This window comes from Bufo gargarizans, chromosome 1 (assembly GCF_014858855.1).
Source record: "Bufo gargarizans isolate SCDJY-AF-19 chromosome 1, ASM1485885v1, whole genome shotgun sequence".
Classification (NCBI taxonomy): Eukaryota; Metazoa; Chordata; class Amphibia; order Anura; family Bufonidae; genus Bufo; species Bufo gargarizans.
The window spans coordinates 743,419,816-743,436,425 of record NC_058080.1 but is presented as its reverse complement, the minus strand read 5'-3'; the positions used below and the strand labels follow the sequence as shown (position 1 = coordinate 743,436,425).

The following is a 16,610-nucleotide window of genomic DNA, read 5'->3' as shown; positions in this document are numbered from 1 at the left end:
CCTCTTCCACTAAAATGGCGGTGACCCCTACTGCTCGCCCTTCAGTCTCAGGTTCCCAGGTCTCATGGGTATCAGTCACTCTCATAGCAGGCCACAGTGCCAGGAAGTCTGTCCCTATTAGTTCATAATGTAGATTTGTGGCGACAGTCACCTCGTGGGTCCATCTACCATCCACCGTGGTTAGAGACACTAACACGGTGGGGTAGTCTTTTAAGTCTCCGTGGATGCACATCACCCCGACTTTCCGGCCAATATACTCAGTGGACCGCACCAGGGTAGCCCTTAATAGGGTCACTAGACTCTCTGAGACCAGCAGAGCCTCCGCCGGAGTGTCTCCCACTTCCACCAGGCACAAGTGATCTAGAGACTCTGGGGTACCTGTTGCACACAGCCTCCTGGCATATAGTGATTGACGGTAGCCATAGTTAGTGTCCATAAGATAAGATGCCTTTATTGTCACTGTACAATACAATGAACACAATGTACAATACATTGAAATGTTGTTTGGAGCAATCCTAGATGCCATGGACAGAGAACTGAAATTTAAATTAAAGTATTACAATAGAAAATAAGAAACACATTGCACTAAAAAGCATTACTGTTCACAGTTCACAGCATATATATATAGCAAGAGGAAAGTAGGAAGTGCTTATGAATATATATACAAACTGATTCAGACACCACTGCAGACAAGAGATCATCATGGGGTCCCGAATGCAGCAGTCACTTTCAGTCTGTGGTAGTTTCGATCCAAGCAAGGGGCAATAGTCTCTGAGCATTTAGGAGACTGATTGCTTTGGGGTAAAAGCTGTTCTTCAGCCTAGTGGTGCAGGCATGTAGGGCTCTAAGATGCCTACCAGAGGGTAGAGGAGTGAAAAGGCTGTGGCCGGGGTGAGTTGGAACCCCGCAGATAATCTTTGCCCTGTTGCTGCAACGAGCAGTGAAGATGTCATCCAGTGATGGTAACTTAGTACCAGTCATTCTTCCAGCCATTCTGATGATGCACTTGAGGGTCTTCTTGTCCTCAGAAGAGCAGCCGGAGGACCACCCTGTACTGCAGGATGTGATAACAGATTCTATGGTACATCTGTAAAAATTGACTAGCAGCTGTTTTGGGAGTTGTGCTTTCTTCAGACTCCTCAAAAATGAAGCCTCTGAAGGCCTTTTTCGGTAATTTCTGTTGTGTTTTTTATCCATGACAGGTCCTGACTAATATGAACTCCCAAGAATCTGAAACTTTGAACTATCTCCACATTTCCACCATGTATGCTAATAGGGTGGTGTCCCTTTCGTTTCTTCTTCCTAAAATCCAGAATCAGCTCCTTTGTTTTCTTGGTATTGAGTATGAGTTTGCTGTTCTTACTCCATCTCTCTAGGTTCTCAACCTCTTTCTTATTGGCTGTTTGATCATTGTTGGAGATTAGGCCTATCACAGGTCATGTCATCTGCAAATTTTATAATGGTATTGGTATTGTGAATAGGTTTGCAGTCATTTGTGAAGAGAGAGTAAAGGAGAGGGCTCAACATACAGCCTTGCGGTGCCCCAGTGTTTAGTGTTAAGGATGAAGAGAAGTGCTTGCCCATGCGTACGATTTGTGGTCTTTTTGTAAGAAAATACAGTATCCAGTTGCACAGGTGTGAGCTGAGACCCAAGTTGTTCAGTTTCGTTGCCAACTTGTTGGGAGGGATGGTGTTAAAGGCAGAGCTGTAATCAATGAACAGCGTCCGCACATAGCTGTCTCTCTACTCCAGTGTGACAGCGCAGTGTGAAGGGCAAGTGAAACAGCATCATCAGTTGACCTATGTGCTCTGTAAGCAAACTGGTATTGGTCCATGGAGGTGCAGATCCTGCTCTTCATGTGCCTGATGACAAGTTGTTCAAAGCACTTCATAACAATAGGAGTGAGAGCCACCGGGTGATAATCACTTAAGGTCTTCACCCTGGCCTGTTTTGGAATTGGGACAATTGTGGAGGACTTCACGCCAGTGGGGACAAATGGTAAACACTGTTTTCAGCTGTTTAGCACCGTTTTTTAGGACCTTTCCAGGAACTTCATCAGGGCCAGCTGCTTTGTGGGGATTAATGTGGCTTAAGGCCCATTCTATCACATGTGCTCTCAGCATCAGGGAACATGATGGAACCTCTTGCTAGGCTAATTTGATGATAGGCAGCTCATTGTCTTTGTCAAATCGTGCAAAAAAAATGATTTAAGTCATCAAGAGCAAAAGAATTTCCAGTGTTGATAGAACAGGTGTTGCTCTTATAATTCGTAATGGACTTGATACCCGGCCACATGCGTCGGGAATCAGAGCTCGTAAAATCATGTTCTATTTTTGTTTTGTATCATTTGCTTCGCCTCCTTAATGCCCCTCTTCAGATTGGACCTGTCTGTTTTGTACTCCTCTGGGTCTCCCTTTCGGAAAGCAATGTCACGTGCCTTCAAAAGGTTTTGGACATTTCTGTTTATCCATGGTTTCCTATTTGGGAAGGTCCGGATGATTTTGGTATCAGTGACATTGTCCATGCTAAATTAATATAGGATAGGACAGAGGAGGCATACTGTATATGTTCAAGTCTGGGTGATTTTCCTTTGTAGCTGCCTTTTAAACATCCAAATCTGTGTCCTCAAAACAATCTTGCAGTCTCATTGTGGCTTCTTCAGGCCAAACTCTGATTGTATGCAAAGTGGGCTTAATCCTGGTGATAAGAGGTTTGTATGCTGGAGCCAAAAACAAAGAAATGTGATCCGACCTGCCAAGATGGGGGGCAGGTGATGCTGTATAAGCATTTACTATGTTGCAATAAACACGGTCTAATGTATTTCTCCCCCTAGTTAGGAATTTAACCAACTGGAAAAATTTGGGGAGCACAGTTTTGAGATTGGCTTGGTTAAAATAACCCGCGAAGATGAACACTCCATCTGGATGGATATTTTGCAGACTGTTCGTAATATCATGCAATTTGGACAGTGCCAGCTTAATTTTAGCTTGTGGAAGGAATATAGACTACAGTGAGATACACGACTGTGAATTCCCTCGGTAAGCAGAACGGTCTACACTTAAGTGTCATAAGTTCTAAATCAGTGGAGCAATATTGTTCAGCAATGATTGTGGAGGTACACCAAGCATTATTAACATAAATACACACTCCACCTCCCTTCTTCTTACTGGACTCAGCAGTTCTCCTCATTGATCTTGTTCACTATAGACTGGGTATTTGCGACGAACAGGCTAGGTAGTGCTTGCTTGTGTGTGGGTTCTTTAATTCAGTATTAATCGCCTCCCCTCTTGCCCCGCTTCTGCTTCCTCTCCCGTCTCCTCCTGTGCCATCGCTTCGATCTGTATAATCATCCACTCGGGCACCGATGTCCTTAGAATCTCATCCGGGATATTAGGAGGTGGTGGTGCCACAGGACCTTTGATTCCGATGTCCAGTAGCTCTTGCACACTATATGCTATGTGTGCTGTAGCAAACTGAATACAGTTGCTCGCTGTGCTTAAAATTAAGGTAATAACTATGTAAAAAATAAGAAATCTAAAATGGAGACCTCCGGGCTGCTGCGTCCATGCGCGCTGCCATCACTGCTGTAGCATGTCCATGGGCTCAACCCGATGGGGACAGTCAGCCCTTACATGTCCAGGCTCCTGACACCACCAGCAGACTATCGGAGCCAGGTCTGCCCTGGGTACATCCCGGGCATGTTTTATCGGCTCAAATCTCCTGCGGTAGAAATTTCCATGGTTTGCCAACCCCCCTCTCGACAGAACACTCCTTTAGATTCCTAGTAGCTTCATAGTGTTCCACCAGGTCCACTATCTCAAGGGCATTGCCAGGAGACACCTGCTGATTATTAACCTCACGTTGCTGCAGGAGGTTCTCTCGCTCCTGCAGATTAGCCTCCATAAGGGCCTTCACAACAGCCTCCATTTTGTCGTGGTGCACTGGTTGCAATACAGCTGGTTTAATGTACGACATACAACGGTGCCTGAAAAATGCATAAACCAAAAATATCAGCGTTCATTGCCTCACTGCTCTTGCCCACATCCTCCACCAATTGTGGGGACTCACTCTGGTAGACAGGATTAGCGGATGCAGTATAGAGGCAGCAACAAGTTCTTTGGATCAAACAGTTCAGTGTTTTGTTCACACTTTAGGCAAGTGAGAAAACAAGCAGTCATAGTCAAACAAAAAGTCACTTTGCGGCAATTCTGCCTCAAAGAGTCCTTGCTGGTAGCAACACCAACCTGTTTTCACGCCAAACAGGTAGCAAGCCTTTATCCAGACACAAGGATCCCAGATGCCAACACAGAGACATGGCTTCTGAGCCCAGCTGTCTATTTACGGACAGCCAGGTGCTTCCAAAATCCAGGTCCGGTATTTGACCCTCACCTGGCTGTAAATCAGCCCAGCAGCACATGCTGGGAGGAAAATACCTGTTTTCCCAGACCAAACCTCTCACTGTGTCACTATATATATATATATATATATATATAATGTGGGAATTACTCCGGTAGACAGGGGTGCGAGTGCAGTATAGAGGCAAATGGAGTCCAGGTAATGAAGCAAAAGAGCGTTTATTTCACAGTCACTTGGTGCTAGTTCACACACAAAATAACAGCGAGCTTCACCTGGCTCCTTTACTGGAATGAGTCCTGTCCTGGCTGATCGCACAGCCACATAAAGTATTCTCACAGGATGCTGGGTGCTCTATACGCCTGTGTCGGGGTCCAGGCCTCACTTCAACTAATGTCCTTTAGGACTAATTTGCACCTGTTAATCCTGCACCTACCTAATTACCTAAGACTTAACTTGTATTTATTATTAGTAATAAAACTTATGTAAGTAACTAGATATTGATTAAAATTCCCAGTATCACTGGCCTTTGTGTATCACTTAGGACACCTTGTCAGGATTGTCACCCGACTAGGTGTATCCACTACTAAGTTTGATCACACTAATGCCATAACAGGCTGCGCGCTTGCCTGTATTATATGGGCATTGTGTGTTTCATTCTTACTGTACTCTTAGGTCACAGTGATAAGCTGTTTAAAATCAGGGCTTCACGCTGCCCCCCGACATGTTTCGCCGTACCACGGCGTCTTCAGGGGTTAGGGCAGAGTGTGAGCGTGTTCTCCTCCCGGCTGGCCTTTAAGACCTTCCTTGGTGACGTACTTCCCATGGGCTTCACTTAGGGGCGTGGTAGGGATCATTGCTAGGATACTGATTGGGTATGCGGTAGGGCTCGGCCTTGTGACGTCCTGGCCTCACCCCCTGACGTCAGCTGCCTCCTATCTTTCTCTTCCCAATTGGTCCACGTCGGAAGATGGTGCCGCGCATGTCTGGTAAACTTAGGCTCTTTCCGCCGGATGTGTTAGTGCGCATGTCTTTCTACTTAGTTCGCGATCCCTCTAGTTCCGGATCTTGCACTTCATTACTGCGCATGCCTGCAGACTTAGACTCCGGCGACATCGCTATTCATAAATTCCGGTCCTCTTATATTCAGGTGATGTCTGCCTCCGAGTCCGCTTCCCACATTCATCTACATCCCGCCGCCACATACATCGTCCCACCTCCATATCCGCCAGCCCAAATATTCTCTATTCTTCAACAAGTGTCCCCATATTTTCACCATACATCCGCACCCTTATTGTGATTGCCCCTAAATGTTGCTGTTAGAGGTTTCACTCATACAGCCTAATGTGTATCCCCACTTTCTTCTCCATTTGTCTCCATGCTTGTTTGTATATATTCAGCTGTACTTAGTCATTCTACAGGGCCAGACATAAGTGGGGAGGGGGGGTTTATAAACTAGTGGCCTTATTCTTTCCCTGCCAGTTAGCATAATTTCATATCTAACAGTATATCTATGCTTTATAAGCCAGAATTTCTAGGCGAGTTTAAATTGGGTATTCATGGTATGCGTCTTCTTAGGCGTTCCAGACTACCTTGGACCAACCTCATTTTTTGCCCCTCCATTATTTTTGTCACCTCAAAGGTGTCTCCTACTTTTATCCCCTAATGTCTGGTCATGGTGTATATAAACCACCCATTATATATTGACTATTCAGTGAATTCATGAAGTCCTTATGGAGTAACCATCTTCTTCAGTGGAGCTATCTTTGTTAAATTTTTCTTTAAACATTTTTCTTAGGTCTTACCGCAGAGGAGATTGCTCTATTTTTTCAAATACTATGTCATTCACTAATTTTTAATTGGTCATTTATGATGTTGTTTTTATTTACATTGTTCCTAGGTGGGGATGATACCTACAGGAAGGACGAGTACGTGAACCTCTCATTCAAGCCTTTCGGGGATAGACTGTTTAACAGGTAAATCCATTTGGTTTCTTCTTGTTGGAGTTTTTTTTATCTATATCTCCTTTGCGTGGACCTGATTTGACTTTCATCAATCCCCAAAATTTTATATCTGTGTTATAATCCATCGGCCTGCAATATGTGCCAATGCCGTTTCAAAATTTGTTGTATAGCTCCATGTTCTGTGTCGTATGACAAAGGTCAAGTCTTTCTGTCTTCGTGGCCCTGTTATAGGCTCGATGCAAGCATTTTTTGGAGTACCCCCTCTCATAAAATCGTGAGTATAAGGTACTGCATTCTTTTTGGAATGCTTCCTCGGTGGAACAATTCCGCCTGGCTCTAAGATACTGCCCCACCGGGATTCCTTTCTTGAGGGGTCAGGATGGAAACTTTGCCAGTGCAACAGATTGTTTGTTGATGTTACTTTCCGATGTATTTCGGTTTGGATTCTGCCGTCAGGTTGCAGATTTATTTTGAGATCCAGGAAATGTAATGTACTTCTATGTATTTCAGCTGTGAACTTCATGCCTATCTGATTATCATTCAGATTGCATACAAACTCATAGAATTGTGCTTTAGTGGCGTCCCAAAAAATTAAAATATCGTCAATATAACGACCCCAAAATAATATGTGCTGTGTGTACCTCTCCATTGTGTCCGTGAAGACTATACGGTCTTCCCACTACCCTAAAATTAAATTCAAATTGTGCCCATAGCGGTGCCAGTGACCTGTAAATAATATTTACCATTAAACATAAAATAATTGTGCTCCAACAAAAACGTTAAAAGTGATATAACAAAACTATTGTGCTCCTAGTACTGTGTCCCCATATTGTATTACGTATAGGGAACTAAGAACAGACCCCACTGAAAAATATGTATTGGAACTAAAAAAAACTACTAAAAAAATGCCAAAGACCGTAATCTAATTACAAAGGAAGAGTACAAAGTCATGTACAGGCCGCGACCCACCATAGCAACCTTTTACGCTATCCCTAAAGTTCACAAACAAAGAGAACCAATTCCAGGGAGACCCATTGTCTCTGGCAACCAAAGTCTATGTGAAAGTATTAGTGAGTATGTGGAACAGGTTATCTCCCCATTTGTTAAGACACTGCCCTCATATCTTAGGGATACTAAGGATACTGTCGTCAGCTTGCAGGAAATCCAGGTAAATTCACATACGCTAATAGCAAGTCTTGACGTTGATGCACTTTATACTAGCATTCAACATCACTTGGGCATACAAGCAATACAATATTATTTGAATTCAAAGGGGACACAGTACCACGAGCACAATACTTTTGTTATATCACTTCTAACGTTTTTGTTGGAGCACAATTATTTTATATTTAATGGTAAATATTATTTACAGGTCACTGGCACCGCTATGGACACGATTTGTGCACCAAGTTTTGCGAATTTATTTTTAGGGTGGTGGGAAGACCGTATAGTCTTCACGGACACAATGGACAGGTACACACAGCACATATTATTTTGGGGTCGTTATATAGATGATATTTAATTTTTTGGGACGCCACTAAAGCACAATTCTATGAGTTTGTATGCCAACTGAATGATAATCAGATAGGCATGAAGTTCACAGCTGAAATACATAGAAGTACATTACATTTCCTGGATCTCAAAATAAATCTGCAACCTGACGGCAGAATCCAAACCGAAATACATCGGAAAGTAACATCAACAAACAATCTGTTGCACTGGCAAAGTTTCCATCCTGACCCCTCAAGAAAGGAATCCCGGTGGGGCAGTATCTTAGAGCCAGGCGGAATTGCTCCACCGAGGAAGCATTCCAAAAAGAATGCAGTACCTTATACTCACGATTTTATGAGAGGGGGTACTCCAAAAAATGCTTGCATCGAGCCTATAACAGGGCCACGAAGACAGAAAGACTTGACCTTTTGACAGACAAAAAAACAAAAGAGGGAGAGAAGATTATACGGTGTATAGGAACATACGACACAGAACATGGAGCTATACAACAAATTTTGAAACGGCATTGGCACATATTGCAGGCCGATGTTGATTTACTACAAGTAATACCAAAATATCCAGCCATAACATTCAGAAGAGGACAGAATTTGAAAGAAAAGTTGGTCCACAGCCACTATCAACCCCACGGAACGGCCAAAAAAAACACGTGGCTGTCCCATAATGGATCATACCCGTGTGGGGATTGTGCTTTCTGCAGTCGGATGAAAGTTACAAAAACATTTATAACTCCAGTGGACGGAAAAAATTATGAAATTAGGGATTACATCAACTGCAGAACAAAGGGAGTAGTATACGTTATCAGATGTGAATGCCCCAAACTATATGTTGGGAAGACTATCCAGGAGCTGAGAAGGCGAATATCAAAACACCTGAGCAGCATCAATACAAGAGAGGACACGAGCCTGGCCAGACACATGAGAGAGAAACATAAGGATCATAACACAGATATTAAATTTTGGGGATTGATGAAAGTCAAATCAGGTCCACGCAAAGGAGATATAGATAAAAAAACTCCAACAAGAAGAAACCAAATGGATTTACCTGTTAAACAGTCTATCCCCGAAAGGCTTGAATGAGAGGTTCACGTACTCGTCCTTCCTGTAGGTATCATCCCCACCTAGGAACAATGTAAATAAAAACAACATCATAAATGACCAATTAAAAATTAGTGAATGACATAGTATTTTAAAAAATAGAGCAATCTCCTCTGCGGTAAGACCTAAGAAAAATGTTTAAAGAAAAATTTAACAAAGATAGCTCCACTGAAGAAGATGGTTACTCCATAAGGACTTCATGAATTCACTGAATAGTCAATATATAATGGGTGGTTTATATACACCATGACCAGTCATTAGGGGATAAAAGTAGGAGACACCGTTGAGGTGACAAAAATAATGGAGGGGCAAAAAATGAGGTTGGTCCAAGGTAGTCTGGAACGCCTAAGAAGACGCATACCATGAATACCCAATTTAAACTCGCCTAGAAATTCTGGCTTATAAAGCATAGATATACTGTTAGATATGAAATTATGCTAACTGGAAGGGAAGGAATTAAGGCCACTAGTTTATAACCCCCCCCCCCCCCCCTTATGTCTGGCCCTGTAGAATGACTAAGTACAGCTGAATATATACAAACAAGCATGGAGACAAATGGAGAAGAAAGTGGGGATACACATTAGGCTGTATGAGTGAAACCTCTAACAGCAACATTTAGGGGCAATCACATGCGGATGTATGGTGAAAATATGGGGACACTTGTTGAAGAATAGAGAATATTTGGGCTGGCGGATATGGAGGTGGGACGATGTATGTGGCGGCGGGATGTAGATGAATGTGGGAAGCGGACTCGGAGGCAGACATCACCTGAATATAAGAGGACCGGAATTTATGAATAGCGATGTCGCCGGAGTCTAAGTCTGCAGGCATGCGCAGTAATGAAGTGCAAGATCCGGAACTAGAGGGATCGCGAACTAAGTAGAAAGACATGCGCACTAACACATCCGGCGGAAAGAGCCTAAGTTTACCAGACATGCGCGGCACCATCTTATGACGTGGACCAATTGGGAAGAGAAAGATAGGAGGCAGCTGACGTCAGGGGGTGAGGCCAGGACGTCACAAGGCCGAGCCCTACCGCATACCCAATCAGTATCCTAGCAATGATCCCTACCACGCCCCTAAGTGAAGCCCATGGGAAGTACGTCACCAAGGAAGGTCTTAAAGGCCAGCCGGGAGGAGAACATGCTCACACTCTGCCCTAACCCCTGAAGACGCCGTGGTACGGCGAAACATGTCGGGGGGCAGCGTGAAGCCCTGATTTTAAACAGCTTATCACTGTGACCTAAGAGTACAGTAAGAATGAAACACACAATGCCCATATAATACAGGCAAGCGCGCAGCCTGTTATGGCATTAGTGTGATCAAACTTAGTAGTGGATACACCTAGTCGGGTGACAATCCTGACAAGGTGTCCTAAGTGATACACAAAGGCCAGTGATACTGGGAATTTTAATCAATATCTAGTTACTTACATAAGTTTTATTACTAATAATAAATACAAGTTAAGTCTTAGGTAATTAGGTAGGTGCAGGATTAACAGGTGCAAATTAGTCCTAAAGGACATTACTTGAAGTGAATTGTTGATAACACACCATATCCTTGCACTTAAAGGGAAAGCATAGTAATTGGGGTCCAGGTCTCAGCTTCACACATTGCAAAAACCACACAGACTCACAGTGACTTCCTTTCTTCTCCTTCCAGCTGAGGTTGCTGACTGGGAATTTAAATCCCAGCTCCAAAACCTGGTTCTGGAATTTGGCGAGTAGGCACCCGCCCAACTCTTTACCTACTCCCAATAAAAGCCGGCCCGGATTGGCTTTGCAGCCACACAAAGTATTAAAGGTGTCAACAGCTTCTGCTGTTAACACACAAAATCCGGGTCTTACCTCACCGAGACCAGGAACCTCGGTGACACGTATCTGCCATCCATTATGGTGCCCTGCACCTTACCACAATATATATATACATCCATACATATACATACACTGCCCGTCAAAAAAAAAAAGTTGCCACCAAAAATATTTTGTTGGACCACCTTTAGCTGTGATTACGGCACGCTTTCGCTGTGGCATTGTTTCGATAAGCTTCTGCAATGTCACAAGATTTATTTCCATCCAGTGTCGCATTAATTTTTCACCAAGATCTTGCATTGATGATGGTAGAGTCTGACCGCTGCGCAAAGCCTTCTCCAGCACATCCCAAAGATTCTCAATGGGGTTAAGGTCTGGACTCTGTGGTGGCCAATCCATGTGTGACAATGATGTCTCTGCTCCCTGAACCACTCATTCACAATTTGAGCCCGATGAATCCTGGCATTGCCATCTTGGAATATGCCCGTGCCATCAGGGAAGAGAAAATCCATTGATGGAATAACCTGGTCATTCAGTATGTTCAGGTAGTCGCTGACCTCATTCTTGGAGCACATACTAGACCTGACCAACTGCAGCAACCCCAGATCATAGCACTGCCCCCACAGGCTTGTACAGGAGGCACTAAGCATGATGGGGGCATCACTTCATCTGCCTCTCTTCTTTCCCTGATGTGCCCATCACTCTGGAACAGGGTAAATCTGGACTCATCAGACCACATCACCTTCTTCCATTGCTCCGTAGTCCAATCTCTATGCTCCCGAGCAAATTGAAGCCTTTTTTTTTTGGTTTCCTCACTGATTAGTGGTTTTCTTACGGCTACACAGCTGTTCAGTCCCAATCCCTTCACATTGTGCATGTGGAAATGCTCTTACTTTCACTATTAAACATAGCCCTGAGTTCTACTGTTTTTCTTCGATTTGATTTCACCAAACGTTTAAGTGATCGCCGATCACCAATCATTCAGGGTTTCTCTGCTTGATGCAGGCCAATGATTTGAACCTTCTCAAACAGACTAACATCTTTTCCATGACCACGAGATGTGTCTTTCGACATGGTTGTTTAAGAAATGAGAAGCAACTCATTGCACCAGTCGGGGTTAAATAACTTGTTGCCAGCTGAAAAATAATCGCCCGGCAGTAATTATCCAATAGGAGGCTCAGAACTATCTGCTTAGTTAAATCCAGGCAGTGTATACAGGTATACAGTGGATATAAAAAGTCTACACACCCCTGTTCAAATGTCAGGTTTCTGTGCTGTAAAAAAATGAGACAAAGATAAATCATTTCAGAACTTTTTCCACCTTAAAACCTATAAACTGTACAACTCAATTGAAAAACAAACTGAAATCTTTTAGGTGGATGGAAGAAAACAAAAAAACTAAAATAATGTGGCTGCATAAGTGTGCACACCCTCGTATAACTGGATATGTAGCTGTTTTTAGAATTAAGCAATCACATTCAGAATCCTGGTAAATAGGAGTCCGCATACACCGGCCATCATTTAACCTCTTTAGGACACATGACGTACCGATACGGCATGTTGTCCCGGTACTTAAGGACACATGATCGGAACAAGGTGCCTGCTGAAATCGATGAGCAGGCACCTTGGCTAAATGCGCGGGGGGGTCCTGTGACCCCTCCGTTTCGGCAATCGATGCAAACCGCAGGTCTGAATTGACCTGCGGTTTGCGGCTTTTTATAGTGCGGCGGCGGCAGGCGGTGATGCCATCGGGTGCCCATGGGGCTGTAGGGGGGACCTGATGGCATGGAAAGCAGCGCGATGCCTTCCTGAGGCATCGCCGCTGCTTTCCTGTGACGCGCCTGTGAGATCCTGCCCCCTGGATCTCACAGGCCCCGGAAGCTGTATAAGTAATACACACAGTATTACTCATACAGCCAATGCATTCCAATACAGAAGTATTGGAATGCATTGTAAAGGATTAGACCCCCCAAAAGTTGAAGTCCCAAAGTGGGACAAAAAATAAAGTTAAAAAAATAAAGTTTTCCCCCCAAAAAATTTATTTTAAGTTTCAAGTAAAAACAAACAAAAACTTAATTTTCCCCAAATAAAGTAAAAGTAATGGTAAAAAAATAGGGGGGGGGGGGGAAGACATAATAGACATATTAGGTATCGCCGCGTCCAGTATCGACCGGCTCTATAAAAATATCACATGACCTAACCCCTCAGATGAACACGATAAAAAATAAAAACTGTGCTAAATAAACCATTTTTTGTCACCTTACATCACAAAAAGTGTAATAGCAAGAGATTAAAAAGTCACACGCACCCAAAAATAGTGCCAATCAAACCGTCATCTCATGCGGCAAAAATCATACCCTACCCAAGATAATCGCCCAAAAACTGAAAAAAACTATGGCTCTCAGACTATGGAAACACTGAAACATGATTTTTTTTGTTTCAAAAATGAAATCATTGTGTAAAACTTACATAAATAAAAAAAAAGTATACATATTAGGTATCGCCGCATCCATATCGACCGGCTCTATAAAAATATCACATGACCTAACCTGTCAGATGAATGTTGTAAATAACAAAAAATTGAAACGGTGCCAAAACAGCAATTTCTTGATACCTTGCCTCACAAAAAGTGTAATATAGAGCAACCAAAAATCCTATGTACCCTAAACTAGTACCAACAAAACTGCCACCCTATCCCGTAGTATCTAAAATGGGGTCACTTTTTTTGGAGTTTCTACTCTAGAGGTGCATCAGGGGGGATTCAAACGGGACATGGTGTAAAAAAACAGTCCAGCAAAATCTGCCTTCCAAAAACCGTATGGCATTCCTTTCCTTCTGCGCCCTGCCGTGTGCCCGTACAGCAGTTTACAACCACATATGGGGTGTTTCTGTAAACTACAGAATCAGAGCCATAAATAATGAGTTTTGTTTGGCTGTTAACCCTTGCTTTGTAACTGGAAAAAAAATATTAAAATTGAAAATCTGCCAAAAAAGTGAAATTTTGAAATTGTATCTCTATTTTCCATTAATTCTTGTGGAACACCTAAAGGGTTAACAAAGTTTGTAAAATCAGCTTTGAATACCTTGAGGGGTGTAGTTTCTAGAATGGGGTCATTTTTGGGTGGTTTCTATTATGTAAGCTTCACAAAGTGACTTCAGACCTGAACTGGTTCTTGAAAAGTGAGTTTTTGAAAAAATTTCTAAGCCTTGTAACGTCCCCCAAAAATAAAATGTCTGAGTAATTTCTACTGTTAAAAACCTTTGTACCAAACTCGGGTTCAGTTCCAGGTGGTACCTAGTAACAGGATGCGAGTTCGGTACCAAGGTTTTTTTACAGTAGAAATTAATGAAACATAGAAACATACAATGTGTCAGCAGATAAAAACCATTTGGCCCATCTAGTCTGCCCAATGAAGCATCCGAAGTCGAATCCCTAGCCAGCAAGTCAAGGCGGTTGTCACAGGGTATCAGAAAGAACTACAACTCTCATCATGTCCAAGCTGTTATAGGATATCGGAGGAGAAATCTATATTTCCTAAGTTGTGTATAAAAAAACACTAAGATCATCTCTTCTCCATCTACAACACCATGCAAAGTCCCGCCCCCTACACTGATTACATGGTGGTGACATCATCAAAGGTCTTTCACCACCCCTTATTCTCCCCACTGCTAAACCCCACCCCCGTACTGATCACATGATAGTGACATCACACAGGTCCTTCTTCACCTTGTATATCCACTGCTGAGCCCCGCCCCCCTGCACTGATCACATGACAGTGACATCACCCCAGGTCCTTCACCACCTCTTCTCCTGAGCCCCACCTCCTGTACTGATCACATGACAGTGACGTCACCCCAGGTCCTTCCCCCACCTCTTATCCTCTCCACTGCTGAGCCCCGCCCCCCGCACTGATCACATGACGGTGACGTCACCCAGGTCCTTCAGCTCTGGCAGTGCAGCAGATACTGGGCAGGTCCTGGTCGGTAGTCAGGGCTCTTGTTCTCTCTGGTATCAGCCATTCCTCCAGCCTGCAGGTAAGATGAGCTGTGAGGAGACAGTGTGGTGGAGAGCTCAGACATGTCACCTCTGGAGATTCTCCTCCATTACACACAAGGAATCCTTCTCCGCTCCTCAGCTTAGTATGATGGGGGAGGAGTAGTGGGGATAGTGGGGGTTGTCATCATTCACTGGCCCCTGACTGTCCTGGTGAGGGGCCCCTGCCTCCAGGAGGAGAATGAATGGAGCGGGGGCCCGGCCTGAGCTCAGCTCTCTCCAGTCTCTTCTCTAGGAGTTTTGGACACAGCTGAGCACAGCCCAGAGGTGGGACCTGCATCTATCAGACATTTATCTCCTGTGGAGCCACCAGAAATCTCCATGTTAGGGCCCCTGGAATCCATGTGGTGGGGGCTCTGAGAAGCGGGGCCCCTCCAGGCTCAGGAAGTGCGGTTCTGGAGGTGACATCTGGTCTTGTCCCCTGGATGATTTCCTCTCCTCTTCTCATAAAGGCGCCTGCAGTACTAGAAGCCTCCAGCTCCTCCAGTTCTCTCCTCTTCTCCTGAATGACCACCAAGGATGGACAGGAAGGAGATCAGCAGAAGAATATTAGACCTCACCTTGGAGATCATCTCCCTGCTGAGCGGAGAGGTAAACTTTTCTAGATTTCTCTCCTCTGTATTGTATTCTGTAACAAGTCAGACATCGGGAAGGAGAATCCATCATAGGAAGTGATAGGAAGAGTCCAGGGTCCTGGAGAACGGCCTCCAGACCTTCCAAGTGATGGAGAACCTGAAGATCAGCCCCCAATATGGTGAGTGATGTGTCATGTGACCAGTGACCAATAGTCATGTTGTAGGAGCCATGAGAAGGTAAGTAGGCACGTTGTACCAGGAGGAGAGGGCCGGAGGAGAGCACATGGCCCCTGAAGGGTTTATTCCCTAAGTGTCTCTCTCCATCCACAGGAGTACACAATAGTGAAGAAGACATCGGGGGACTGTGTGACTCCCATCATCCATCTCCAGGAGTCAGGAGGGCGGAGCAGGACCCCTCACCCCATCACAGAGCCTCCCCCTCACCCCCTGATACATGAGCAGAAGATCCTAGAACTCACCCACAAGATGATGGAGCTGCTGACTGGAGAGGTGACACTGCTGGGAATGCTGGGAAATTCTCCAGTAACAGCACTGGAGGGGTCTGGGTGATGACGGTGTCATTGTGTTGTCAGGTTCCTATAAGGTGTCAGGACGTCACTGTCTATTTCTCCATGGAGGAGTGGGAGTATATAGAAGGACACAAGGACCTGTACAAGGAGGCCATGATGGAGGAGCACCAGCCTCTTATATCACAAGGTAAGAGCCGTCATGTGCAGTGTATACACGTGTGTGCAGTGACATGTAATGGAGGAGCACCAGCCTCTTATATCACAGGGTAAGAGCCGTCATGTGCAGTGTATACACGTGTGTGCAGTGACATGTAATGGAGGAGCACCAGCCTCTTATATCACAAGGTAAGACCTGTCATGTGCAGTGTATACACGTGTGTGCAGTGACATGTAATGGAGGAGCACCAGCCTCTTATATCACAAGGTAAGAGCCGTCATGTGCAGTGTATACACGTGTGTGCAGTGACATGTAATGGAGGAGCACCAGCCTCTTATATCACAAGGTAAGAGCCGTCATGTGCAGTGTATACACGTGTGTGCAGTGACATGTAATGGAGGAGCACCAGCCTCTTATATCACAAGGTAAGAGCCGTCATGTGCAGTGTATACACGTGTGTGCAGTGACATGTAATGGAGGAGCACCAGCCTCTTATATCACAGGGTAAGAGCCGTCATGTGCAGTGTATACACGTGTGTGCAGTGACATGTAATGGAGG

General features: G+C 44.4%; 1 protein-coding gene across 1 annotated transcript in view; it reads left to right on the top strand.

Annotated features, from left to right (window-relative positions):
* The window catches only part of LOC122930444 (zinc finger protein 850-like), a 54,955-nt gene that overhangs the window by 25,878 nt on the left and 12,467 nt on the right, over positions 1-16,610 (top strand). The window contains exons 3-4 of the mRNA XM_044283860.1: positions 6,255-6,330; positions 7,447-7,486. Of these exons, the coding sequence (XP_044139795.1) occupies positions 6,255-6,330; positions 7,447-7,486 (116 nt within the window). The remainder of the gene's footprint in view (positions 1-6,254; positions 6,331-7,446; positions 7,487-16,610) is intronic.